The sequence below is a fragment of the Taeniopygia guttata genome, chromosome 9 (genome assembly GCF_048771995.1).
Source record: "Taeniopygia guttata chromosome 9, bTaeGut7.mat, whole genome shotgun sequence".
NCBI classification, from domain to species: domain Eukaryota; kingdom Metazoa; phylum Chordata; class Aves; order Passeriformes; family Estrildidae; genus Taeniopygia; species Taeniopygia guttata.
In genome coordinates, this window is record NC_133034.1 from 11573908 (window position 1) to 11601328 (window position 27421).

Here is a 27421-nt window from a genome sequence, read left to right on the forward strand (position 1 = left end):
TCTGATGAAGAGTAGTTTCCTTCAAACTAATTTATCAAAATTAACAGCATAATAATTACTTAAAACTTCTGATGAAAGCTCCCTCAATAAGATTCAACACGTGTAACTGGTATAAAAGGCTAAAACCTCTCCAAACATTCAAAAATTAAGAAGCCTTAAATAAAAAAGGCATCTATAAATATCCTTTGTGTCAGTACCAATACAAGCAGGGTCTGCCTCACCGCAAGATTAAGCAAAACTTCAAAAAGAAAATGGATGCAGGTTACTTTTTTCTTTCACAAGCTCCTAATATAACGAACACATACCCTTTTGGATCGCATTGAAGTGGCCATGTAAAGTAGATTTTTTCTTGCAGATCTTAAATTCTGTTTAATATGTTAACAAAGAACTTAGATGTGTGGAAAAAGATAACCTGAACCAACTTGTGAAGTGTCAATGCACACATAATCTTAGTCATAGACAGCATGTATTAAAATTGCTTAATTTATGAGAGGCTTATGAAATACAAATTTATTATTGTTCTGTTTGTAATGTCATAAAATTAATGCAATAAAAGACAAATGTGCTTTGATATGTGCAGAGCGTGTCCATGCATGACTTTGTTGTTAGTTTATACTGGTCTGTTATAAATCATCTCATTCCCACACAGGCACTCTGTCTATCCAAATCCTCTGTCACCCTCAGAGAAAAATCTTACTGTTAATATACACAAAAGCCCCAAGTTCATTTTAGCACAGGCAAGAAACATTCAATTTGAAGTGAAAATGTATGGACACTTTCCTGGTAACAAGCCTACATAACCTATACCAGCACCTCGAGAGCATGTGGGTGCCACATCACTGCTCAGAGAGGGAGCTGGCACACCTGGGGCCACATACCAGTACCTCAGCAGCCACGTCCCGTACTTCTGCACCTTCTCTGATGAAATCCTCAGTTTCTTTGCTCTCTGGAAAGCGTGGCTGGTCTTATTTTTTACTGGGTTATCAAACCAAATGAAGGAGTGGAGGCACTCCAGGAACCTGTACAATGCTGTAGCAAAGGAAAGAGTCATTAAATAAAACCAACCAAATGGCAGAACATCAGGGTCAAGAAGATCCTACACTGCTAGTGGGGACAGCAAAACCCCTAACATGATTTATATTGAATATAATTGAATATTTTTAAGCAATGTCATCACATTCAGCATGTTCCAGTTAGCAAGAGATAGACTTTATAGGATGATGTAAGAGACCTTGAGAGATGGAACTGGCACTGACCCAGCAGATCTAACTCCCAGAAAGAAAACATGATCCTGACACTGTCTTGATATTTTCTAGGACCAGATTATTAAATAAAATTTCCAAATTAACTGTATTTTGAATAGTTAACTAGTTTGTTTTATTTTTTAATTAAGTATTCTCAGGTGCATTTCTGTTGTGTTGGCGCATCTTCATTCACCTAAGGCATCCACTATGAATCAAACTTGCCACTGGCACTGCTAACAGGATTCTAGATACTGAAATAATGTAGAGCAAGACCCAAAATTTGTAATGCATGAGGGTTTTATCTTCCCTTCCTCAGCTGTTTTTTTGGTCAAGGTGCATGTATCTTCCTACTGGCTCCTCAAACTGTGAGTTACCATTTTACCCACTTACTTAGCTCTGCTTTTTAACAAGTTGTAACATTAGGAAAGCGTTGATGTGGGGCCTTTTGTCAGTTTGCACATAAACAAGAAAAAGCCCACTAATTCTGTTGCTCCATTGGCTGGTGCAGCCCACATCCATCATTCATTAAGACTCACCTAAAAACTTAACAAATGGGCCAAAATTAAAATGATCATCTTTATGCAAATGTTGCTGCAATAATTTATCATATGACCCTTTCTTATTAGTTCCTCCTGTACTCCTGCAGAAGTTACCACTCTCCTCGAAGTCAACAGACAGAACCACATGCAATGACATCACTTGATGAATCATGTTAGATTTGTGGGTAATTTGAGCTTTAGGCAGCCATGGGATGTTTCTTAAGGAGTTCCATTCTTGCTAAATCATCCCACCCTCACACTTATGCAAACTATATCAACCCAGCTGTTCTTGGGACTCCGTGATGAACTACGAATAATAACACAGGGGAAAGTGGCAATCACATTAATTCCTTGATAAGGTTTGTAATGTGGCAACACAGTTTGGCATGACCCAGAGGGAGCAAGTAATAAGAGACTGGTTAATCCAGGATTATCACTAGAGGATTGCATATCAAATCTGTGCCCACATGCATGAGGTTTTGCACTGTGCCTGAGGCACAACTGGTCCTTCCTTTCTGCCATCTCTGCAACACAACTAAACTTTGACAGGAAATCAGGTGGACTTTAGGACAATTAAGTTGTAAACCAAGAATTTATCTACCAAAGCAAGTGAAGTGAAAATTGGTGTACTTACTCTGTTAATGTTTCATTATTTGCCCATTATTTTACTTGGCCTAAGGAATATCTATTTGGAGAAGAGAAGTATGTATTAACAAGACAGTGTCCATCATCCTCTGGATGTCTCTTAAGGAATTATTGTGTGCCAATGCACTGATGTTCTAATGACCAAATTTTACAAGAAAAGTTTTAATGAAGAAAGCTTTTTCTGTCGTTTCAAATAATAGGAATCAGGTTTACTATATGCACTTGATGGTACTGTGACCATTCCTTTGATTTGTATTGTATTTTAAAGCAGAAATAAAACAGGAAATTTGTAAATTATAGAAAAATAAGAGTAAACACCCACTTAAAAATTGACAGAAATAAGGAACTGTTGTTGGAACCATGGACTCTTTTAAAAAAGAATAGCCACTTACCTCATGATATCAGATTCTTCAAAACATTTATCAGTTACAGTCTCAATATTCAAGGGTCCTCATGCACCTGAATTTGAATTCTTTTGGCCAAGAGTGTGTATTCAGACTGCCCTTATGCCCTTGATGTCACTGTGTCCGCTTTCCAGATACAGAAAGAGAAGAACATAACTGTCTCTCAGTAGTAAGGAAGGCTGATTACGGAATACTGAAGGAGATCACATTGCAAATAGAATTTAAAAACATCCTTATTTTAAGTAACAATTACTCCTTTGAGATTCCTCACCCTCAGGGGTCATCTATATATTAGTCCAGATCAACTCAATTAAATTGAACAAAAGTCCGAGATTTTTGAATGGGAGCATCCATGCAAGACTTACTCTGCAATAACTGGTAATATTTTCAAGTTATCTCTTTGTTTAAGTTGCTTGAGTTTTCTTTAGTGCTATATATTGAGATAGCAGAACTCACCATGCAGGGCAACAGCAGTTAAGAGTTCACTGACTAATCATCTGAAGACAATTTATGAAATACAAGATATTATCTTGGTGTCTTTAAGTTGAGCAATATGACCTGAGTGTTCACACTAACCAGACTTGTTCTGTGCAGAAACACAAAGTTGCATACACACTTACATAAAGCTGCAGCAGCTAGTCATGCTAAGAGCGTACTCCAATCTTTATGCTGGTTGCTTTAAACAAGCTAATTCACACTAAAATGCGCCAGAAAGACATGAATTTTCTGCTTCTCAGCCAGCAGCTGGCTCTCCACGTTGTTAACAATCACTAGGACTGAGCTTACTGGAAAATAATCTTACTGACTTTTCTTTGGGGTTGGGTTTTTTTAAATTTAATTGGTGACAAGGCCAAAAAGTTTTTGGAAGATCACTATCATATTAAATGCTTTTCATTTCAAAGTGACCAACAGTCTTTTGAAAAAAACTTCGTATTTTGATCACAGTTACAGTTGAAAGCCATCAAGAAACAGTCAGGAGGGCAGGTCCTGCTTCTGAGAATCACAAAAACTGAGTTTCATGGGATTTGATTCATTTTGTAAACTTCTGGGTTGGAGGATACACAAGTTCCCACATAGTATTTAGAAATAAAACAGTAAAAATAGGTCATGTTTCTTGTTTCAATATTTAATCCAAGCAGACACAGACAGTTTATAAAATTACTCTATTGCATTAGAGTTCTATATAGCATTTAAGTTTTATGAATGTTTTTCCTTCAGTGTAGCATATATTCATATTCCAAAATATCTTTGCACAGTCTTTGTGCAACTACATGCTAAAAATCTGCAAATGCACACTTAACACTAAACAGCACAAAAAATACATTCTGTATCCATTCATATGCAAATTTAAAACATTTCACTTGGCAGATAAACAATGAAAAGTTATTTTAAAAAAATCAGAAACTACAAAAATGCGCACATAAAAGTCTTCCCTTTTGGATTTTTAGTAAAATACTGCTCTGTATAAGATCTAATGAAAAACTCCAGTGCTTAGAAAATACTTTTTATCTATGAGAAAAAGAAATGCCTAAATTTATATCTGTATGAACTAAACATAATGACCTGGTAAAAATATAATCAGGAAATCAAAGGGGACATGGCAGAGATCAATGCAGATGTCACATCTACCAGGACATGTAAAACTGTAATTAACTGGGCACCAGGCAGTCACTTTCATAGAATAGAAAAACTACAAATCAGGGACTAATACAATATGCAGCAGTTACAGAATAAAGGGTTTAACCACCTAAATATACTACATATAGCAATTCCACTTGAAGAGGGAGCAGAAATCTTAATCTGAAGTATAATAAAAATTGCTGTGTTCACTGGTACGTAAGAGTATAGCATCCTCCATAACTTTTTTTCTCAAAAATCTGCATAAATTGGCTGTACAGACACATCAAAATTCAGTGATGCCAGAGTCTAACATAGCCTCATCTCTGTCACGGAAATTTTCAAATACGTATTTTCTCTTATGATCAGATCATTCAGACAGATACAATGGACCAATTAAATGTCACATAATCACTTCTAAAATATTGGCATGGCAGCATCACATCAGTCTCATGTTGCTAATGAGAAAAAAACCCCAAAAAATAGAACCTTCCCTTCACAGAAAATGGCTTTGAACCTCTTGAGACTAGATGACTATAAAGACAACAACAAAATCAATGTGATTTAAGACTATATGAAAACTATTCCACAAGTTTTGATACAAAATTAAAAAAAAATTCCTTAATCTTGCTTTTACCTCTGTGATCCTTTTTATAGGGCTTGCTGCTATTCTACAAATAATGCTGAGCCAACAACTGTTTTGGAGAAATGAAAATTAAAAAACACTATAAGACATTAATAATGTGACACTTCATACTACGCCAAGAAGTGAAGGCAAAAAAACAAATGAAAGAAAGTCTATGGACTCGCAGTCCCAGAATGAAACCAGTTCAGAAGCAACAAAATCACTCAAGTTTGCTTTATTTCTAGTTCCTAGGCCTCAGATAAAAAATACTTCTTTTTCTAGAAGAGATGAAAAATGAAATTTAATCAATGACACCAACAGAGGTTTCAAATTGTTTCTTAGACTGAATATTTTATATTAATGTCAGTAAGATTGGTGTATGTGGGTTAAAAACAATACAAGGACTTTTGAGACTTCTTTTTTTCCTATATGAACAAAGAATCCCATAGTTCTGTCCAAAAATTCAAGTCAGCTTTTCACCTGAATATTCTTATAGAATCAATAGCACTTCCTGAAAATTTAATTTTGCAACACAGAAATTCCCTCACACAACGAAAAAAATAAATATTAAAAGTCATTAGTTATTAAAAAATAACCTACTATATAGAAGGTTTCAGGGCACAGACTATTGGAGGAAGAAATGGACTCTAAGTAAACATAACTTTAACAGCCATACAGCAAAATGGGGTGTCTTCAAACTCTGGCCATTTTTATAGTTTAGAAAAAAATCAGGCTATCACAAGCATTGAGGAGGCTATGCACATCTATATTAGATAACTTTGTTATTTTATCATCAGAAAACAATTAAATTGGTAGATTAAAAAAAAGTTAAATGTACATTACCAAAGGGGATCTCTACTTGGCAAATAAAATTTTTCTTATCCAATACATCCTATAAATTGATCTCCTGGAACAGATTGTGCAAGAGCAACCAGTTTTTGCCACTCCAATACCAGACACACAGTAATACCTATGTTCTGAAAGCTGTAAAGCTGTTGCCCCCTAGTACAAAACCCAGCAGTTCTTACTTAGAGGGGATTTGGCAGTTTCTCTGTAGTTAGCTTTTAGTTACACTGATTCATCTCAGAGGGACCTGGAGTGCCAATATAAAAGCTGCATTTAAATAATATTTACCTTCTGTCTTATTACACTATTTAAAATCAAGCTAGAATACAAAATGTGCTGTTAAATACTGTTAGATGCCCAACTTATTACTGTTCCACATCCCTCCCAAAAAGCACATCCAACCTGAGTTAAGGTTGCCACTATTATTGCTGCTCACCCAATATTGTCTGTAAGCCACTGTTTAGAAACCTAGGCACAAGGGATGGCATGGCAACCTTAACTCAGTATTTCCTGGCTTTTGCTAATTTAAGTGAAAATAAAATGAATTTTTAACATAATTTTTATGGTTTTAATGACAACATGAAAACCATAGCAAAAAAAATGTATTTCCTTCTATATTATACTTAAAGTGGCTGGTCTTTTTAATAGAGATTTCTGATTTTTTTAAATGATAGAACATAACAGTGGGGAAAGAGTTAAAGATAAAATACACCTAGCTACCAGATTTATTCTGAAGATTTTGGTGCGCCAAAATTGACAGCCAGTTTTCTTGGCTTTCGCTTGCTGGAAGTGTTTGGTGTTGATTTGTTATGAGGAACACTTGGAGTAGCCACATTGTCTTGAAATGAAACAGTGGATTGAGCAGCTTGAGGAGATTTTAAAGGAGCTGAAGAACTATCTTGCTGAATGTGGTCAGAAGACATTGGCTGTTCATTCTTTAGTGGTGCAGCTTGAGGGGAACTCTGACACTCCTTGAGTTCAAAGTTTTTCTTGCTAGCAGCCCTTTTTTTAGTTACCTTTAAATTAAATAAATATTATTTAAAAGAATGCATTCTCAAAACCTGCAAATATTCCACTTTCAGAAAACATGTATACATATCTTAAAAACAATTTTCTAATACTAAATACTGCTTCACAATGGGGTGTTGTCAAATTCATTTGTAGTCACATTTTTTTACAAAAATACAATATGAAGACAAACCTGCTGCTCTTACCTGCAGAGGTATAAACTGGTTGTGAGAACCAACTGGTATAGTTCCTGCAAGAGACACATTTCCTGGATAGGAACCAGGATAATAATGCTTAGGCACTGGAGCACTCCAGGACACTGGACCAAACATGTGAGACGATGGAGGCATCATATTAGCTACGAAAATAAGAAACTTTTAGCTCTCTTTCCTCAAAAAAAAAACAAACAAAAAACCAAACAAAAAAAAACAACCCACAAACTTGCCAAGAGCCCAGGACTACTCCAACTACATCTGCCTGCATGTTGTTTATCCTTCCAGCAAAGACTCATATTATGCTTCATATTTACTTCAAAATAGCTAAGTATTTATTTATTATCAAAAGCCCCCAAACAAACAGAACTACACATAGATGACAATACAATTAAGAGCATTAAAGTCATGATATCTGCATTCCAGAGTGCACATAATGTAGGATCTCCACATCTTCAGCTGAGCCAACTGTATCAGCAGAAAGTTGCAAGTTTAGGCCATCATTTTGGAACACAGCAACCACAAAGAAACCCCATGGAAAACAGATGTAGCAGCTGCTGTAGGAGTTTCTAGAATGCTACAGTGGTGCTGACTCATTAATTCCTAGCTGTGATGGGAACTTCAGTAAAATATAAAACAACTGGGAGCCAGAACACAAAACAACAGCACTGGAACTTCTAGTAACTTTTAGGGGGGCTACTTACCATGCTCATGTTTGGCAGTGTACAAGAGGACTGTGATGTAGCACTTCAGTGAAAGTTGGTTATAGATGAATAAAAAGTGTTGCATGGAGAAACATTAATTATATGGGATGGGGGAAAATCCATGTTATAAATCAAGGAGGCTATTTCTTACAAATTCTGGACTGGGATTATCTGCTTTCAAATAATCACTGTTGTTTTGAAGGAAAAAAATGGAAAAAGCATCTAAGACTGAGTAGATGAATACATTCTTGAGGAAAAGAAATAATTTATAGAGATGATTCTTCATACTGAATTAATATGAACATTGATGCAAAGAGGGCCATGAACTGTTTTCAAAACTGTTTAGACATGCAAGTACACACATGAAGACCAAAAAATGGGGCTTTCTGGAAAGCATTCATTTTCATATAAAGAACGTATCACGATATTGTTTGAAATGTGTACTAGTCAAACACCTACCAGGGGGCTGTGCAAATACTGGAGGAATTGATCCAGGCGGTACAGGAACTCCTAGTGGTTGGTAATTTGGAAACACTGCTGGAGGTGGAGGTGAAGCGAAGTTTACTCCTATAGAACCCTATGAACAAGGAAACAGAGGTTTACCAACAGATGCAGTGCACAGAGACCAAGATTTGAAGAGATTTTTCACATCCTCACCAAACGCTGTAAAGCAAAAAGCGCAGCTTTCTCCTTTGCTTCAGCTTCGGAATGACACTGCGGTCCGTGAACCAATAAACCATTTGACAGCTTTATGTGGCAAACTGTCATGGTCTAGAAAAAAGAGAGAAGATTTTTGAGGAAATTTGTATTGCTAACAAACTGTGAGACAGAAGCAGAGATTTGTTTGTTTGCTTTAAAAAAAGTCAACAAAGGGAGGAGCTAAGGTTTATTTTTAGATACATTCCAGCGGTCAGTTTAAATATTTAATATAGAACAGTTTTTAGAAAGTTGAGAACTTGTACTTTTGCAGAAAAAAACATTTTACCTGTGGTGTTTTTAGGAAAGAGAAATCTGGTTGCGACATTCCAAGAAGAGAACAAACACGAGAAAGCTCAGAAACAGTTGATAGTGCAGGCTGTGGACAAGTGAAAGGGTGACCTCCAGTTTCTATTGCTGGTGTGCTCTGGGGGCCTCCAGGGCTGTGCTTGTTCATATAAGCAGCTGACAAAAGGGGGAAAAAAAAAAGCTGTATCACAATTCTTTCCTTAACTAAAAGGATGGCAACTTGGTTATTAGCAAAAAAAAAAAAAAAGGCTTATTTGATTTTTTCCTGTTATTTTCATATTGTTTAACAAAAACCAAGAGACTAAAGCTGAAGAGAGTTTTAGATCCAAATACAGAAGTAGAACTAAAAATAAAAATGGAAATTGTATTACTATATTTCGATAAACAGTATCCTGCAGAAACTGTGTTCTAAAATGTCACTACAAGGTGAAGCTCTGAATTATGAGCTGATGGTTACACATACCCATTTTTTTTGTTGGTCTGTATTGCACAGCAGCTCCATGGCAATCCTGTCTACTAGAGGGAGCAGGAACATCATTAACTTGTGATTTCACTTCATTCCTTGTCTGCAGATCTGAGCCATCTATCTTCAAAATCTCTTTAAGCATCTGTGTTCCTTTCTTTAAAAATAAAATAAACCACTCAGGAACATGCTGGCATCCAGACAATATGAACCTCTTAACATTGATTATAATTAGTAACAGAATCTGACTTTTTATTTTCCAATCAGTTATATTTTATCAAAGGTAACAGCATCTTAGCATAAACAAAGGTGTGCACTAATTTTCTCTGAGAATAGCTAATTAAAAATCATTACTACATTTTAAAAAGCAGTATGAGGTTTCATGGAGATTCTTTATATAGAAGCATTGATGCTAAGAGAACAGATGCTAATCTGCAATGTAATGATTCCTGCAGTATACAGACCATAGCAAATGACTGTGGTGATAGATGTTCCTCATTTGTAGCTCTTGATTCCTTGGAATAAGTCTGCACTTCATTTTCTTTGGAAATTTTCAAAGAAGCTAGAAGCCTTTCCAGTTCATTGTCCTTCTTAAATTAAAGAAGAAAAAAAGGTAAGTCAACTAAGTGTATTTACAAGCAGATGCAAGAGGAAGGGTATATGCATTTGAGGTTCATTTTATTCTCATTCAGTTTTTCCTCTTTTAGCTTGGGGCAGGTCACAGTCATGTCTGTTCAGAGTGTGACCAGATATCCAGATATTCCTACCTTCCCCCCTGTGCAGGGACCATCAACTGCAGCCTTCTGAATTAAAGGCATGTTGGGACTTCCATTCCTCTTCAAAAGTTTGACATTGTACTTATTCATACCTGCAAAATTCTGAAATAAATTGCAGCCATTATTATTGAATACTCTATTACTCATTATAACACAATCATATTAGACATGCATCTGCAAAGAGCTTTCACAAGCTAATTTTCTTAGAGGATTTCAGCTTACTGAACACCTAACATTTATGTTTTCCCATTACAGCATAGCTTTTAGAATCTAACAGGAATAGGAAAGTTGTTTGGTATCATCACATATTTCATGCACTTTCTCTCATATTCTGTCTATAAACCTCTAATGAAAAAAAAATCTCCAAAATAAATTTGCTGACTAAAAGAATCAACTAAAATGCCAATTAAAGACAAATCTGTAAAATGATAAATCACATCAGAATGAAATGAAAAGAAAATAATAGATTAATTCAGTACAGACAAAATTACCTGTTGGTTTGACATTTTATTATGTGGTTGACTTTCACCTCTTGTAGTTTTGGAATCTTCTTTAACTACAAAAGAATGCATTCTTTTGAAATGCTTTTAAAAGCTGTAACAGTCAAGACTCAAAACAATTAGTAACTCCATACAGAGATTTGCATTAATTTGAATGGTTTTATCAAATGTTTAATTTTAATTCATAGGTCATTTGGTGTATGCTTTTCTTCTAGGATAAAATAAAATTAAGTATATCCAATAATATATCTAATTTTCTATTCTACAAATATGATCACAATCAGATTTTTAAAGACACGTGTTTTTTTGTTTGATTTTTATATTAGATGGGTGGCAAGTCAACAGAACACAGAACAAGAACAACTTGCCTAAAAGGTTTAGGATTAAGTGTGGAACAATCTAATATGCCCACCAGGGACATTATTTGACAATAACAAGTGCAATACAGTGTTTATAAAACTGTAATAAATTATTTCCTGTCAGTAACTACAAAAAAACAAATAGCTCTTCAGACATTTCAATGAAGGTCAGATAAAGCAAGTAGTTCCCCTAAACAAAGTTTCTAATTGTAGTACTTACATTTTTTATAAGGCTCCTGTTTTCTTTGCTGATATTTAAAGCTGCTGTCATTGAAGCCTGGCTTGTAAAACTGATGGCCAGTTCCGAGCTTGATTTCCTGAGGTAGAACTGCACCCTAGGGGTTCAAACATTAAAGCTGAACCAGAAAGCTGGATATCTATTATTTACATAGGAGTGTCCTATGATTACCCCTTTCCAGAGCTATGCATACTCCATGTAACACCACTTTCCTCCAGAGGATTTATTTGTAACATGAAGTTTTCTGATACAATGAACTGATGTATGGAATGAAGTACATTCATATTTTGAATGCAGAGATCTGTTTTAAGTTTCTATACAAACCTGCTCATGCATGTTTTGCTGAATGTGATGAGACTTCCCAGAACTCTGCAATGACTGCCATATGCTGCAGAATTCATCATCTTGCTTACTCTGTGCCTGACAAAAGAAAAAAACAAAAACTCAAACAAACTCAGCAGCAATAAATCCAACTTTTGAACAGCTAAGTATATACCAAGATATTCTGGAAATTGCAAGTTTCAAATTTAACAGTCCTCAGATGACAGATATTTTCATACTGACACTAGTACAAGCTGCAGGTAATTAATTATGAAACAAGCTGTGGTAGTGGATTGCAGTTACAATTTTTACCAAGAATCACTATTAAAGTGAAATGAGATTAGTTTGATGATTAACTACAATGAAAGTCAGATAACAGTTCAGAATGGTTTCAAAAGCATGCTTTCATACTGAGAGTATTCTTAGATTTTATTATTAATGATTTATTTTGTGAAGTCTTGCAGCAAGGCTCAATTACTTCATTACATTACAGGTATGTTACCGCAGAACTGAAGCCCAGCTATGCAAAAAAACACTTTAAAAAATCTAATATCTAAACAAGGATAACACAGGATATTATATTATATTCATTCAAGAACAGAGAGCAGTTCTGCTCCAGTCTGTATCTGAACTAAAACATCTGATGTACTAAAACAAAGCAATTTATTAATCATGAGAAAATGACACCCACCCTGAACAGAAGGCCAAAACAGAGACATTTGGGTCCGATACTAAATGAATCCGAACACTCACTTTATTTTTCTGATTGCCACTCAGAAATGATCCTTTCTGGGGTGAGTTAGAGTTGCCCTGATTTTCAGCCCTGAGATTGTAATGCTGTCTTCCATTCAGTTGCTAAATCATTGAGAGAGGAAAAAAAATCATAAATGTTTCATTGTCTTACATTTTCTTTTGGGAGGTACTTTTTCTTGTATAGACTTAAAAAACACGAGACAACTATTTTCAAACACACCTATAGCAACATGAAGTTACTAATTAAGATAAGTTTCTTTAAAGAAGTCTCTTGCTAAAAAAATTAAGTGTCATCAAACCACCAAGAAACTCAATTCAAATCCTGTAATTTTTCGTCCTTTATTGTAGTTTCAAAGTAAATTATAACCAAGATGCAAAACTGATAGGGAAGTAATGTCTTCCCTTTATATGCATGGACAAACACCCTATAAGGAACCATTAATTGGATCAAAGTTTTAAGAAAATAATGGCATCTCTGTCCAGACACACTATTTATTGACACAAATATGGTGTCACTGCTCCGAACTAAGTATCTGTCTCTCAGAAAAGCAACTGGAGTTACTCAGAGCAAAACCATTGTCAATACGGAAATTTTATTCCTTTTCAGTATTAGATTTATTAATTTCTCCAGCATAAGAATTATTCTACTTCTAATATATTGACATAAAAACTAAATTTTATTTTGACCAACAAAGATAACCATGTCAATATTTCAGATTCTAGGAAAAAACATTTTTGTACAAATGTGAGAAAGTTCTTACTTGAGTAGGAACAAAAAGGGAGCGAGGAGAATGGTTGAGGCCTCCCAAATGCACTTTTTGTGAGCATACAGATGACAGATCAGATGAATACGAGTTGTAGTTATTCACTGCTGGCTGAGGTTTAACTATGGCCATCAGCTTTTGATTTCCCATTTCTGACCGACTGCCATGAGACAGGTTAATTAAGGCACTTGAGGGCAGGCGATAGCCTCTGGCAGGTGAGCACCTTGAGAAAAGTGAATTCCATAGTTGTTTCATGCAGTTCAATTATTGCCAAAGAACAATGACTCAAGTTTGAACAACAGAAGCTGAAAACTATGCAATATTGAAATCTAGTAGCATTGCAGACAACCTGAAATCCATGGCTCCCCTTTGCCCTCTGGCTGTCAAACAGTAATTAGCACTACACTCAGGTTATATTGTACCTTTCAGTGCTGAGCTTAAAGAAATTTTTTAAGATGAGTGAATTGTTATAGCACAGTTCTGTAGTAAATATTTCTGTAAAAGAACCAGAAAACAATATTCTTTTATTTTTCAGAAATGAAAACTGAAGTTTCAGGTTCAGTAGCAGAATTACAAATAGAAGTTAAGCAGCATTTCTGAACACTGAGTATTATCTGTGTGACAGGACATGCAAGGGCTATGACTGCTGAATGCAGGTAGTAGGGAAGAATTTCCGCTAACTTCCATCATTAAAACCTTAGGTAAAAGAACAGTAAAAATGAAGCCTGCTGGGTATATCTGAGCACTTGGAAGTTTAGGTGTTTACTTCAATACAGAAGAGTTATCACATTTATAAAAACAAAAGCACCTCCACCTCCTGAAGAACAGTTCAGGTTTTTAATGGTTGGAATTTAGTGTCTAAGTATCAACTACTGAGTCCAGAGTCCCTCCTTCAGAAGAACAGATGCCTTCTGCCTAGTTTTTAATCTACATGTTCAATACATACTGATGAGAACCTATTTTCTACATATTTTGTATAGAAAGACATCTGGAGCTAGTGCCTTATTCTGCTGGCTCATATTTGCTTTCTGCAAGTCAGAAGTTTATACATCAAAAAAGCCTGAAGAGCATTTCTACAATGTAACATGCTTCACAAAAAATTATCACTACTCAAAGAGAATAAAGAAACAAAATATAAAAACTGACCAACACTGCCAAGAAACAAAGTTTCAAAAAGAGACATTAAAAATACTCAACCAAACCAAAGCCAACAATTCCATGCCATCTATGCCAATAGCATGAACTGACTCTGAACTCTGCCACACAAACCTTATAGTGAGGCCTCCAAGGAATCCTTCATCGAACAGAACTTCAAAGAGCACATCTGTTTCTCTAGTAGCTATAGAAAACAAAGTACAGCATCATTCTATATTGACTCCCTCTATGTTATGTAAATATCTACCTATACTAGTCATACCATAAATAATGAAAAGACCAAAAATGAACAACAGACCCCCAAATAATTTCTGAGTAATTTCATTAACAGGAAATTAACTGGCAGAAAGAGATGCAAGACACTTCTACATTCAGGCAGTCAGAAACTAACAGCTTTAATATTAACTTCTTGCATAATCATAGACTAATACACCTTCAAAATTACAGTAGCATCTAAGAATTATGGAGAAAATAATATTTTTTTTAAAAACTGCACTCTATTCTAGTCTCTTTGAGATTGTCAGATGCAAATTGAATGAGAAAGCAACTACTGAAATTACATTTGTAATACTCAATCTGAAACTGCTACACTCTGTGGGGCTCAATAAATCCTTCTTGAAACAGATTTATCGTTAATCTTCTTGTCAAACAAGCTATAAATATGTGCCAATTAATGGTATAAATAAATAATTCACAAATATAATGTTTATATAATAGATATAAACAATATAAGTATAATATAATAATTATATTATATATAAATAAATAATACATAAAAATACAAATTCAAAGTACAACTATTTAAGACAAACCGTACTTGATAAAGCCTTATGTTCAATGTAAGTATTAAGGCTAATACTTGGTTTTATGTCTACTTCACTTAACTTTGCCTATATTTTCCTGTAACTTCATTTTGTTCCTTTTCTGATCTGCCTTCTTCATATTAAGAAGAAACAAAGAGTAATTCCTAATTCATATAGGAAGGATCATAGGGTAAGTAATTTCTTTTTCAAATAAAAGCTGTGTAACACATAAAATTAATAGAGAAGGTAGGTTTTAGTCAAAACAGTAAATATGTTTTTAACATTTCAAATTGCATATGCTTCATAGCAAGAAATATGTGTATTCACCACCATTACATAAAACACTATCCTGAATCCTGCTTTCATACTGCTAGTTGAGCTGTTATATAGTTATAATCATGAAGAAAATATTACCTCCTTTAATTCCAATAATGGTGCCTCGTAGACCAACAGGAACAGAAAAGTTCTCTCTGACATTGACAACACGGTCAAACAGCCTGTACTCTGCATCTCGATCTGGAACAACCCCCTTCTGCTGTTCTAATGGCTGACAACCAAAAGACTGTATTAATGTATGCAAAACAATAACAATTAGAATAAAAATGCATTTATAACAATATCTGAGATACACTATAAACTTTCTGGGGAAAAAAACATAGAAAAAAAGCCCCAAAAGAATGAAAACCTTCCCTCTCCAGATTCAAAGCAAACTCTTTCTTCCCCTTGCAACTCTCACTACTGCTTCTGCCTGAAAATGCGTTGTAAACTAGTTGATCAAGAGGATCAATTAAGACAGAACTAAAACATCACATATAACCTGCCTGTATCAGTAACATGGGCAAGAGGAGCAGTTGGTTTTATGTGAAGAACTGAATATAAAGTAAAACATGGGAAAAGAGACAGCAGAAAGCACATTTTATTTTGCTTTCATTATAGAGCCAGTAAGAACTGCAGAAGCATAAAGGGCAGAGGGTAGAAAAAACCTGGAAGTCAGTGCCCAACATGACAGAGATTGTAGTTAGAAGAAATTCTCTCTCCTTGTAGAGACAGACTACTGTTTCCAGAATTATTTTCTACAAGGCATAATAAAATGTTCCCTTTCATCAATATTGTCACAAAATTCCATTCTCTTAAAGCTGGTAAGCTTAGGTAAAATAAATATGATCTGGAGAACTTAAACCTGCCCCCAACCCATTCACATCACTTACTCGGTACAGCAAATGGGGTTTCACAGTTACTCGCACCTTCTTGTTGCTTTTCCTCTGCTAAAGGAAAGGAACAGAAACTCTTTACAAACCAGTGTAGGAACAAGCACTAGAATATGTAAAACTGAACTCCTGAAAAAATAACGTAGAATTCTTTAAGTTTCTTTTAGATAATGATATAGAGCTTTAATGAAGTCTTTAGAGTAAACCTAGTTTTTTAAAACATGTTGGATTTAATACCAAACCGTTAATTGTCTAAATCCAGATTTCACACCAAATTTCTAAGACTTCCTTGCAAGTTACTTCAAAAAAATGAGCCCATTATTTCATTTGGTTATGTCCTTAGCTTTTATTTTAGTAATTTCTTTGGCCATTTTTTTAATCTGTGGCCTTCAGAAAATAACCTTCTAATTTTCTGCAAACCGAAGAGAAACTGCAAGAGAAGAACAGCTGGGATTTCACGTAAAAAGTGTACTTTCAATATATTTTTCGATATATACTCATACCTGTCCCTTTACAAAACCACCAAAAGGCAAAACTCAGAGTATGTCCCATTGCTGATAAATCACCCCTAAATGCATGAATTTCTTTCAAAGATTAATAACGAGCTCTTCTGAATTTCCGAGATAATATTACAAATCCAGATTTTACATTATATTCTGTATCCTTTTTCTTTGGAATGGCAAGTAATCTTCAGTTGTCTTATTCAAATTCAAGAACTTCAAAAATAATGAGCACTGCCTTTTGATTCACCCCTGCTCACAATGACACCAAGCTGCGTACCTTGCATTTCTCTACTTCTTCTTCAATTTTCTCAACAATGGCTGCATCCAAAATTTGCAAGTCACAAGATGAGCGAGACAAAGCAGACACAGGATGTGCTTTTAACCAGGCAACAATTTCTTGCACTTTCTCAGCTCTGAATAAAAAATGGCATGAATAAAAGGTTTTAGCTGCATAAACCAGGCATTTTATCATGCTCCCTAATTTAATCAGTCAAGTATTATCATATAGGTACACTGATTGTATATATTCATAAAGTAATGGAATCTAAAGGTTCTGTATGACTTAAGGAAAGTCAAATTTATACAGTACTGTTTCAAAACCATAACAAAATTTTGTTTCAGGGAAAAAAAATTATTAAATTAATTAAAAGCATTCAGCAAATCAAGTTTGCATCCAACCAACAAACTGTGTCAAGATGTGATTATTGGTTCTGTGACCAGCTGTTTCTTGCAACACAGCAAGAAAGAACTTCATAAGGGAAGACTCTTGGTAAAATGGAGAAAAAATCTGAGATTCTTCTACAAGAGGAGCCCTACACTGGTGTATCACGAGGTAAGAGTCCTGTAGATTTACTGACTGAAGCTCATGGATTTGGTTTATTGTCTAATAACTAAAGCTTCTTAAAATTGCCATACTGTGTCTGGAACCAAGGTTGCTATTTTTCTCCCATGTAAATGTACACTAAAAATGTGCAAATTACTTCCACCTCTGTAAGATTTATTTTTCAAATTCCAAGTGATCTTAGACAATTACCACAATTATTGGTTATTTAAAAAAAATTTATTTATGACTAGTCATAGCTATGCTTACTGTAGTGTATTTTAAAAGCAAAAATTATGAAATAGCCACTGAGAAAATGATATTTCTCATTTACTGTACTAAAGGTTGAAGTCTGGCAGAAACTTGGACTCCATGACTGTAAAGCACAGCATTCAAATAATGTTTTCACTGGAGGAACAGAAAGGTTTCAGTTACACAGCAGCCAGTGCACGATCATTACCAATTTCACAACTGTCAGTCTTTATTCCCCTTATTGTAGGGAAGAGTTAAGGACCATGGCTTACCCATTCTCATCCTCTCCAGGCCAAATGTCATCTTCATAGCAGATATCTTCCTGGCTGTTCTTGGCTACATAATTAAATAGTTCAGGCACCCTAAAAACCCCCAAATATATGGAAAATAACTTTAGTTTCACATCAGCATAAAGCACAAAAAAACTCCATCAAAATTAACTCTGCTGGGCTTCAAAAGTTGTGAAGTCCAGATGGGTTATTTTTGACTTAATTTATTATCATACTGCTAATTTTCCAAAGGCAAGCTGCTAATACAATTACTCTATCCCAGAATACAACACTGGAATAAAAGAAACAAACTCATTGTTCTTAGAAGATCTGTAACCAGAGGACAAATTCCAACCATTGATACAAAGATAGGTAATTTGGATGAAGCTCATATCCAATAATTTACCTTTCCAAATACTCAGCAAGTAGTTGTTCTACTGCAGAAGAATACATCCATTCATTTCCAACTTTCTTAGTATAGCCAGGAACTTCTTCATTTTTCTTATTGAACTTCAGGTTTAGCCCCACATTTGCTTTGTGATCACCATGAGGACTGGAAATAAGAAAAAGTTCATTAACTTCCAATATATATTTGTGTTTACATACATTAAAAAAACCCTCATAAACATACATTTATGGCCTTAAATCACAGAAAAATTAAATTCATTGTATTGTTGACTTGTTAACATTGTGTCAGCTGTAAATGCCACAGACCAAAAGCTGTGCTATGCTAGCTGTCCCCCTGTGTGCCTATACTTCACTGCAAATGAGGGTAGGAAGTATCTTACATTTCTTCCTTAACTGAGATCTAATCAACCTGGCATTTACCAAGGTGCAGAAGGATGTCCTTCTGGAATCCATCAGGAAGAAATGTACACATTCGATCACAAGAAGATGCTGAAGCATCCATCAATCATATCTTTAGAGAGGAACCACAATTTGGACATTCACAGGACTATGTGGATTCCTTCCCTTATGTATTTTAAACAGTCTTAACTAGTTCTGAAAAGAAGCTACAGGTACAATTAATCTCCCTATAGTAGCAGTAATAAGTACAATGAAATTGGATACTGATTCAACGTTTTTATTCTCAGTACGGCAAAGTCAGTTTAAACTCCTAATTAGATTTTGCAAATAGCTAACCAGGAAAGTCAATTTTATGTCTATCTACAATATGAAAGCAAACAGAACTGTCCAGTGAACAAAAATGTAAAACATGCTTCTGACAGAAAAAAAGCACTGCGTATCAACTTAGTTTACAGCAAATACACATTAAAGAAAGCTTCAAATCACAAAAGAGCGTACACTTGATAAAAACAGCACTTAAACACAGCAAAAATTCTGTAGAGTTACAGCAGAATTTAGAAGCTTCTCTACAGTTAAAATTCACAAAAAGAACTTACTTCTTCTTTGATCCTCTTCCAATAAAGATACTCCCTGTAAATCTGGAGACAAGATATCCACTTACTCCAAGACGGCTGGCCAAAATATACGCAGGATTGTATTTCACAGAATATTTCTTTAAAATAAACAAACAAAACATATTGGCAATGTCTAAAGGATTTTTTATACAAATGACGAATGAAATGGAAACATCTCTTTTTAAAGACATTTACCACTGCAAAATCTATTTGATACATTGTTTAAGCTTTTACTAGAAGAGCAGAAGCACTCACATGCTGGTTCTGTATTAAAGTATCAAGCTGGGGTTCACATGGAATATTAAAAACTACCCGGATTCTGCCTTCTGGGATCACATCATGTGAATCGTGAACCTTGGAGAGAAACACCATAGGTTAGAAGTGCTATAAAAGTGCTATTTAAAAACAGCAGTCTTTGGATAACACACCTCATGTTCTACTTTATCAACAATTTTGCTGCAGTAGGCACAGAAATGCTTTGGGATTCATCACCTTGCCTCGACCTGTACCTTGCTTCCTCAAAGAGACAATCAGTCAGCATTAAACCAAAGGAATACATACATGACTGAAAATAACACAAATGGGAACCTTATATATTATCCCAAAGAACTAAGAAAATAAATCCTGCATTCAAGTTCTGCTTTTTCATCTTACACAAGCAAGAAGAACAGGGAAAACAAAAGATTCCTCTCTTTCTCAAACTAAACCACAAGAAAATCCTAGATTAAAAATTTCAGCTAGCAAATGGCCACTACTGTCACACAACATCTTAGATTATTTTATGTTTGCAAAAAGAAAAAATCTACAGGGAAAAATTATGAAATTACTGGAACTAACTTCTCCCATGCAGCCGTAGTAAGGAGATCCCAGCATGAAGGCTGTACTTCCAGGAGGAAACAAATCATCCAAAGTTTTGATGCTTGAAAAACGAGAGTCAAAGGCTTTGATATCCTAAATGAAAGAGACATGGTAATCTTAAATATCATTCAGTTCCAGTAGAATAATTACAAAGTTAATATAAATAGACACTTAGTTTAAAACATAGTCTGAGTCTGAAATAATTCAGAGAAGACACTGAACTTGTATATTTACCTTGACAACTGTTTGGTAAACAAAAGGAAGAACTTGTTTAGACCACTGCTTCTCCAAATAAACTTCTCCATTTTGGTTTAGTTGATATCTATTACCAGTGAGTAACTGAGCATATACAACTACTGATGTTTCATGGATAATTATTCCTTTCCTTCTCTGGTACCTGAATGCAAAACAGAACATTTAGCTTGATTACAATAAATAGAACTGAACCAAGAGGGTAGAATTAATTTATTGAAGTAAAATAAAATAAAATAAAAAACCCTCTTTAGAAGAGGACTCTTAATAGTTTTCTTTTTATTTTACAAATACCACCCAAAATAATTGGCTTAACCAACTGCTTACCCACTGTTGCACAGCCATCACTACAGAGCTCAGTATTAATTTAAGCACATTTAATCTTTACAGTGGAAGGCTAGGGGTAATTAAATCAGTTTACTTAAATGACAGATAATGAAATGCCAAATTGGCGCCAGATTGATTTTTGCCTTTTTGCTCTCATATACTCTCTGTCATATTTACATATACATTTGTAGCTCTCTAGCCTATCACAGTATTCATAGCTAGCATTTTACCTACTCTGTTAGACAGAAAGACAAAATAAATTCCTTGGCAGCTCCAAGTGGGAGGTCCAAGGTCAGATTCTCTGGGAAACCAAGGTTGAAACCAGCTCTTCAAGACACGTTTTCATAAACAAAGTTTAGTTCCTGTCTAAGGGTGGGTGGGGGAGAGGAATTCAGAAAGGGCTGAACTGAGAGGGAATTACCTCATCAGTATGTCTCTAACTGGGGATTCTTGTTAGTTATGCTAATTGGCTAAACACATAAAAATTGTATGTGCTTTACGGTCCAGGTGCATCTTCAGGTGCTTTCCATCTAGCCTGCTGTGCACCTAAGGATCCTTAGAAAGGTAAGCCCTTTTTATTATAGAACTGTGTCTGGCTTGTGATTTTAAGACCAGCAAGAAGGCATCAAAACTACTGTATCTCATTTAGAGTCTACTGAGCACCCACACTCGGAAAGAGCAAGAGCTGTATTCAAATTTAACAAAGCTAAGCTAATTGAGTTGCAAGTTGATTGTGTATTACTTCATTCTACATACTTGCTTCAACTGAAGACTGCTAACACCAGAACAGAAAATTGAGAGGGAGAATAAATACTGAAACTCATTCATTTTAGAGTTCTTTTGTAACAGCATCTAACTTTGGTTACCTCAGAACAGACTTCATATATTCTGAAATTTCAACATCAGCAATTTTATTTTGTTTTAAATTTAAGTAGACTTGATTAACCTTTATCATCAAGTATGCAGCAACTCTTCTGTGCTACTTAGGTCTGTAATACAGGAACAAAACACAGCCAAGACATAAAATGCAAAGCTACACTTCAATTTTTGAAGTTACTTACTGCTCTGAAATGCCTTGAACTTCTTTTACCCACATGCTTTGCTCCTTATCTCCAACATAAGCCACTTTAGTTGGGGGCACTGCATTTCCCATGTAAAGCTTCTGTGTGCCATGTGGTTCTTCCAAAAAAAACCTTGAGAATATTATGACAGATAGGAAATTTAACCAAGGAAGATTAACCTAGACATAACCAATTGTGAGCAAGACTGAAAATAGTTAGAAATTACTTGATAAGGATGTGGAAGATTTGCAGCATAATTTTTCTCGATCCCTTCCACAATGGGCCACACAGCATGTTTTTAATAAAAAATACCAGTACATGTTATATTCATAAAGGAGGATTGTATAGAAATGTTCACTGTGTGGATTTCTCTGCATGCCTTTTTCCCTCAAAACTAAGAAGGAGCTCTCCCAGGCTTCTACATCTATAACAAAACAGTGAAAAACTAGAACGCTATAGAGGCAACCAAACCTCAGAATAATGTTAAGTATTTTTCACCAAGCAGCCTTTGTTACATCTGGACTAATTGGTTGTTAGTTTTACAATAAAATCAAAATTTCTGTGCAGCCAAGGAACTTAATTGGAAAAAAAAAAAAAAACAATAAGAAAACAAAGAACTACATATCAGGTAAAACTTACTTAGTTTCTCCATCTGATACTGCAACAACTCTGGCTTCTTCAAGGTGGGGCCAGTTAACAAAAACTCGCTTTCCAAGTACTGAACTGGCAACATTTTCTACCATCTGAAAAAAAACCCAGAAGTCTTATTACTAATTGTTTAACATATTAAAATATTTTTGTTACAGTATTTTCAAGCTATTTTTGCAATAAAAACTACAGTAGTTAAAGCATAGATTTTCTTGCAGAATAAAAAACTCTTTTTATCTTACTAAAATATATTTGATGCAGATTACATAATCCCTATTTAAAAATGTGGCTTTCAACATGTTGTGTGTGTTACTTGGAAGACCTGGGATAATTTGTATGTCTCATATAGGTTTGCTAAGTACTTCTTTTGTTAAATCACTTAAAACTATTTGTGTCTCTGGGACACAACAAACAAAATGACCATTTAAGATTACCAAAGTATTTTGAATGATATTATTATATATCACACTGAAAAAAAGGAAGAATATTTACGCCCACAGCTTACTAGCATCTGTAAATTCAGCCTCATATTATGTTGTTTTTTCCTAACAAGTCTCTATTTTTTAATATATTAACTGGGCTTATTTGATTTTCCTTGCCATGTATCTTGAATATGTACTCTCCCTATCCCTCTACTGTAATATCATATCATATAATATATTGTTTTCCTCCTCTCTCCCTTATTTATTTCTGATTTTTTTTCTGTTCTGCACTTGTCATTTGATACTTTGACTCTTCTCTCTAATCCCGCTATCAAAAAGCCTCATTAGAGTGGAAGGCATTGAGTCTGCTTTGCTGATTAAAAGGAAACACTTTTTCTTTTCAAGTGGTCATGTCTTCAGCTAGACAAAAGACAAACACTGCTGGTCTGGAGAGTGTTCCAATGCATTTATACCACTCATTAGCCACCAGCTCCTTACCCAAGAACCTCTAAATGCTACCACAGAGAAAGGCCAGAAACTCAACTAAGGACACTGATATTTCATATTGTGAAGTCTGGAAAATGATAAATTATTTTAGTAGATAATCAAAGTTCTAGACTGTTTACCACAGAAATTTTAAAACCTCAAATCTGACCATTTAACAAATTCAGACTTCTTAACAGTCTTTTGTCCAGCTATGGAGCTTTTTTTTTGGTTGGTTTTGGTCTTTTGGAGCTGAATGCTTACCTGGTCCTTTGAGTTCTCATCAACTATGATTTCCAACATCATGTTCTCTCCATGGCTGCTTTGCTGAAACACTTGGACACCACTTTTTTTAAGGTAGAACTAGGTGAAACCAAAACAGCACATAAAACTTGAGCTCTTACATAGTTATCTACTACATACAATTGAAATTTTGGAAAAGAAAAATCTTTTACCTTATGTTTAATGTGCTTTAAAGTAGGAAATCCACAAAAATATAATGCACTCTTGTTGATTTTAGTTATCTTATTGTGGGTTATTTCTACGTGCCAAGCATTCAAAGGTATTGTTTTATACCTGAAAAAGAGGTGGCAAAACATTTGCTAGTGCAGATTGACCTTCAGCTTTAGAAAAAATAATTACTCATTCACTCATTAATTGACAAACCCTTTGCTTTCCAGCAACTAATTGATGTCATTTGGAATATATAGAAAGGATTATAAAAAACCTCATGCTATTGCTGCAGAGAGGATGTTCATTAGGAAAAAACCAAAACTTCAGGATATATGCCAAACTCAGTCTTTTAAATAATTGTAATTACTCAATTCTAACTAGCAATGGTTCCACATGGTATCACTCATCTTCATAACTGTCCACTCTTTACCGACTGTAACCCAGCAACAGGCATTCCTCCTCTACACTGCTTTAAAGTTTGACTAATGTTAAGCTTATGTTTCCATTTCATCTTCAGTTTGTGTGAAATAAAGCTGGCTAATTTCAGTGAGAAGAAGGTGAAAAACAAATTTGTGTTTAATTCTCTGCACTGGATCCAAATCCTTACATTAAAAAAAAAAACACTCCGGAATTAGCATGCTAGTAAATGATCACTGTTCATCCGATACCTGTGCCAGATATCTGATACAAAGTTTAGTCATTCTCTGGTTTGTTCTTGACAACTTTGCACTGGTTCATCTGTTTTGCAAAGTAACATCTGAAGGGACAAATACCTTTACTGTACCATCCAAAGCAGGCAACATCCAATTCAGTATTTTTCATTTCTCAGTCTACATATCGGCATATGCAAGGTTTGGTTAATATGTTAATAAAAATCCACCAAATACTTTTAGCCTGCTCTAAAATAGTTACGCCAGCATTACCTTGTGTGACATCGTTCTATTGCAGGGAATTTCTCTGGCCATGGTGACAGGTACTGGAACTCAGCATCTTTGTCATACCAGTACATCAAACAAGCACTGTGAGTGTTTCTTCGTTTCTCCTCTTCTTTTAGGCCCTTATTACAGGATTCCATGGCCTGCAGTAGTCGTTTCTAAATTTTAGAGGAATTAGCACATTTGAAACTGCCAACAAAAATTAGCACAGAAAAAACTACACTGGGAAAGTAACCCAAGAAATCCAGATGCACTATGTTCTCATTGTCCAGCTGCAGCCTCACCCTTCCCCATGTCCCTGATAAAAATGCTCTCTGAACAATTACCATGGAATGGCTTTAGAGAATAATCACCTTTCTGCAAGCCTGTTTCCAAAAGGTAGCCTTGTCTAATACTGTTATCCTATATGCAAGAGCAAAGTACTATTTTATTGCTCTCCATAATGCTTCCCTAGTACTGGTGTACATGTGAAGGATTTACTGTAAAAATACTTTTTTTCCCCAAGTGTTTATTTTATTTTTCCTACAGATGTTCACTATTTTTATATGTACATAGGAACAGAATATTTTTCTCAAAGAAACCAAACTAAAATATTTGAATACCTGATTAAAAACATTAACAACACCAAGTCCACAGCCATTACTTAGGACTTCTGCCACCTAATTTAACTTTACTTGTGGTAACTTAATCTAGACTTACTCTTCAAGCAGCAAACATTAATTTTTCTGGGATCTTATCAAGTGCTAATTTAAACATCCAATTAATTGCATGTCTAACTGTTGATAAATTAAGAAATTCAGAAGTTTTGTAATGCAGCTTTTATGGACAGCAGATGCTGAAAGAACTCACCTCATCAATAAATGGGATTAATACTACAGCTTCCCATTCCTGCTGTTTACCATTTAGGTCAGTTTTAAAATCAGGTGGATAATATTCTATAATAGGAGAGTCTTGACTAGTCATCAAATGCTAGGAAAATACAATAGAGATGACATCAAAAGCAATTTAGCACTAATTGTAGGAAGAGACAAAGGAAGGCTTGTCTTAAAACCAATTTAATGCTATACAGGAATGAAACATTTAACCGTCCTAACTGGAAATTGCTTAGCAAATGTAAAATTTTGTATTTATTACTAACTTTACAAATGCACTACATATAGTCTCAAGTAGCATATTTCATATACCTAAAAGACAGAGACAGAATTTAATTAATAAGACATGCAAAAACACCAAGAATAGAGTAAAATAAAATAAAGCAGACACTGAGCAAGCAGTAGATAGATAATGAAATTTAATTCTATATCTTACCTGGTAACATTTAGGTAGCAGATCTTTGCTAGCTGCTGGAAGTACAGCAAGAAGCTGTTCAAATGGCATGAAAGGTTTTCCAAGTTCAAATTTGATTTTGAGTTCACTTATGTTGTGAATATCTGACAGGTAAGGTGCATAATGATAAGGGTAATACCTGCAGGTTAAAAAACCCCCTAAGTTACACAACTTAATTAGAGCACAGCAGTGTTCACAGATCAGAAACAAACCAAATTACACTAAATGTTTCCAGCATAGAAGGTGAGATACCACTCTATCTTTCAGAAGTCTCTCATTTCATGTTTTTTCTTACCAGCTCCATGATTGAACTCCATGGTAATAATAATGCAAAATCCATTGTATTGCCTGCACATAACATTCAGCTTGATCAGCTAAGAAGGCACTTAAAAGAAAAAGGAAAGATACTTATTAGTTTTCTCATTTTCACTGGTATATAAAAAGTACTTAGCACCTTGTACATAGGGATGAAGACAGAATATTTTGGGAACCTAATAATACCATGATTTTCTAGATTAATTTCCTCTCTGTTCCTCAAATACTTATTACAGAAAACTTGATTTGCAGCTCTTGTTGCATTAGGCAAAATCATCACCACTGTAGTACTCTGCCATGTGTTCTCTGCTTTTGACATGGGATGAATATTCTGTCTTTTATTAGAATCACAAAATGCTGAGGGTTGGAAGGGCCCTTACATGTCATCTTGTTCCAAGCCCCTGCCATGGGCAGGGACACCTTCCATAGACCAGACTGCTTAAAACCCCATCCAACCTGGCCTTGAACACTTTCAGGGATGGGACATCCACAACTCCTCTGGGCAACTTGCTCCAGTGCCTTTCCACGCTCAGAGTAAAGAATTTCTTCATTATTATCTAATGTAAATCTACTCCCTTTCAGTTTGAAGCCACTAAGCCTTGTCCTGTAACTACACACTCTTGAAAAACGTCTCTAATACATATTTACAAATGTATGTCTCTAATATCTATCTCCAAAGACTTATCTTCAGCATTTAGGAATTAAAAAAGAAGTATATACTTACTCAGATACTACTTCTACACCCATTTTAGTCATGTAGTAAGTTCTTTTATATTGCCTAAACTCGGTTTCAAATAGATCATCATCTTCTGGTTCATCTTCCAATGTGGCTGGAAAACCAGTCATAAAAAGAAAGGGTTAACATTCACTTTTCTACTACAATAAGG

General features: G+C 34.9%; 1 protein-coding gene across 8 annotated transcripts in view; it reads right to left on the reverse strand.

Moving 5' to 3' along the window:
• The window catches only part of XRN1 (5'-3' exoribonuclease 1), a 40972-nt gene that overhangs the window by 2371 nt on the left and 11180 nt on the right, over window positions 1-27421 (reverse strand). For 2 of the 8 annotated variants that reach the window (XM_012575552.5, XM_030280841.4), the window contains 32 exons: window positions 27259-27364; window positions 26515-26604; window positions 26202-26358; window positions 25743-25862; window positions 24882-25051; window positions 23961-24081; window positions 23770-23868; window positions 22592-22695; window positions 21953-22084; window positions 20547-20709; window positions 20292-20405; window positions 19710-19808; window positions 19437-19552; window positions 18440-18586; window positions 18037-18126; window positions 16970-17105; window positions 16190-16246; window positions 15396-15528; window positions 14293-14362; window positions 13021-13246; window positions 12260-12361; window positions 11510-11605; window positions 11168-11282; window positions 10580-10644; window positions 10080-10190; window positions 9777-9902; window positions 9313-9469; window positions 8830-9005; window positions 8502-8615; window positions 8304-8421; window positions 7135-7286; window positions 1372-6936 (listed from right to left, as the gene is read on the reverse strand). In XM_012575552.5, coding sequence (XP_012431006.4) covers window positions 6646-6936; window positions 7135-7286; window positions 8304-8421; window positions 8502-8615; window positions 8830-9005; window positions 9313-9469; window positions 9777-9902; window positions 10080-10190; window positions 10580-10644; window positions 11168-11282; window positions 11510-11605; window positions 12260-12361; window positions 13021-13246; window positions 14293-14362; window positions 15396-15528; window positions 16190-16246; window positions 16970-17105; window positions 18037-18126; window positions 18440-18586; window positions 19437-19552; window positions 19710-19808; window positions 20292-20405; window positions 20547-20709; window positions 21953-22084; window positions 22592-22695; window positions 23770-23868; window positions 23961-24081; window positions 24882-25051; window positions 25743-25862; window positions 26202-26358; window positions 26515-26604; window positions 27259-27364 — 4073 coding nt within the window. In that variant the 3' untranslated portion in view covers window positions 1372-6645. Of the gene's footprint in view, window positions 1-878; window positions 1030-1371; window positions 6937-7134; window positions 7287-8303; window positions 8422-8501; window positions 8616-8829; window positions 9006-9312; window positions 9470-9776; window positions 9903-10079; window positions 10191-10579; window positions 10645-11167; window positions 11283-11509; window positions 11606-12197; window positions 12362-13020; window positions 13247-14292; window positions 14363-15395; window positions 15529-16189; window positions 16247-16969; window positions 17106-18036; window positions 18127-18439; window positions 18587-19436; window positions 19553-19709; window positions 19809-20291; window positions 20406-20546; window positions 20710-21952; window positions 22085-22591; window positions 22696-23769; window positions 23869-23960; window positions 24082-24881; window positions 25052-25742; window positions 25863-26201; window positions 26359-26514; window positions 26605-27258; window positions 27365-27421 lie in introns of those variants that run through there. The other 6 variants (XR_005981323.2, XR_005981324.2, XM_030280839.4 and 3 more) reach the window with 6 other exon arrangements.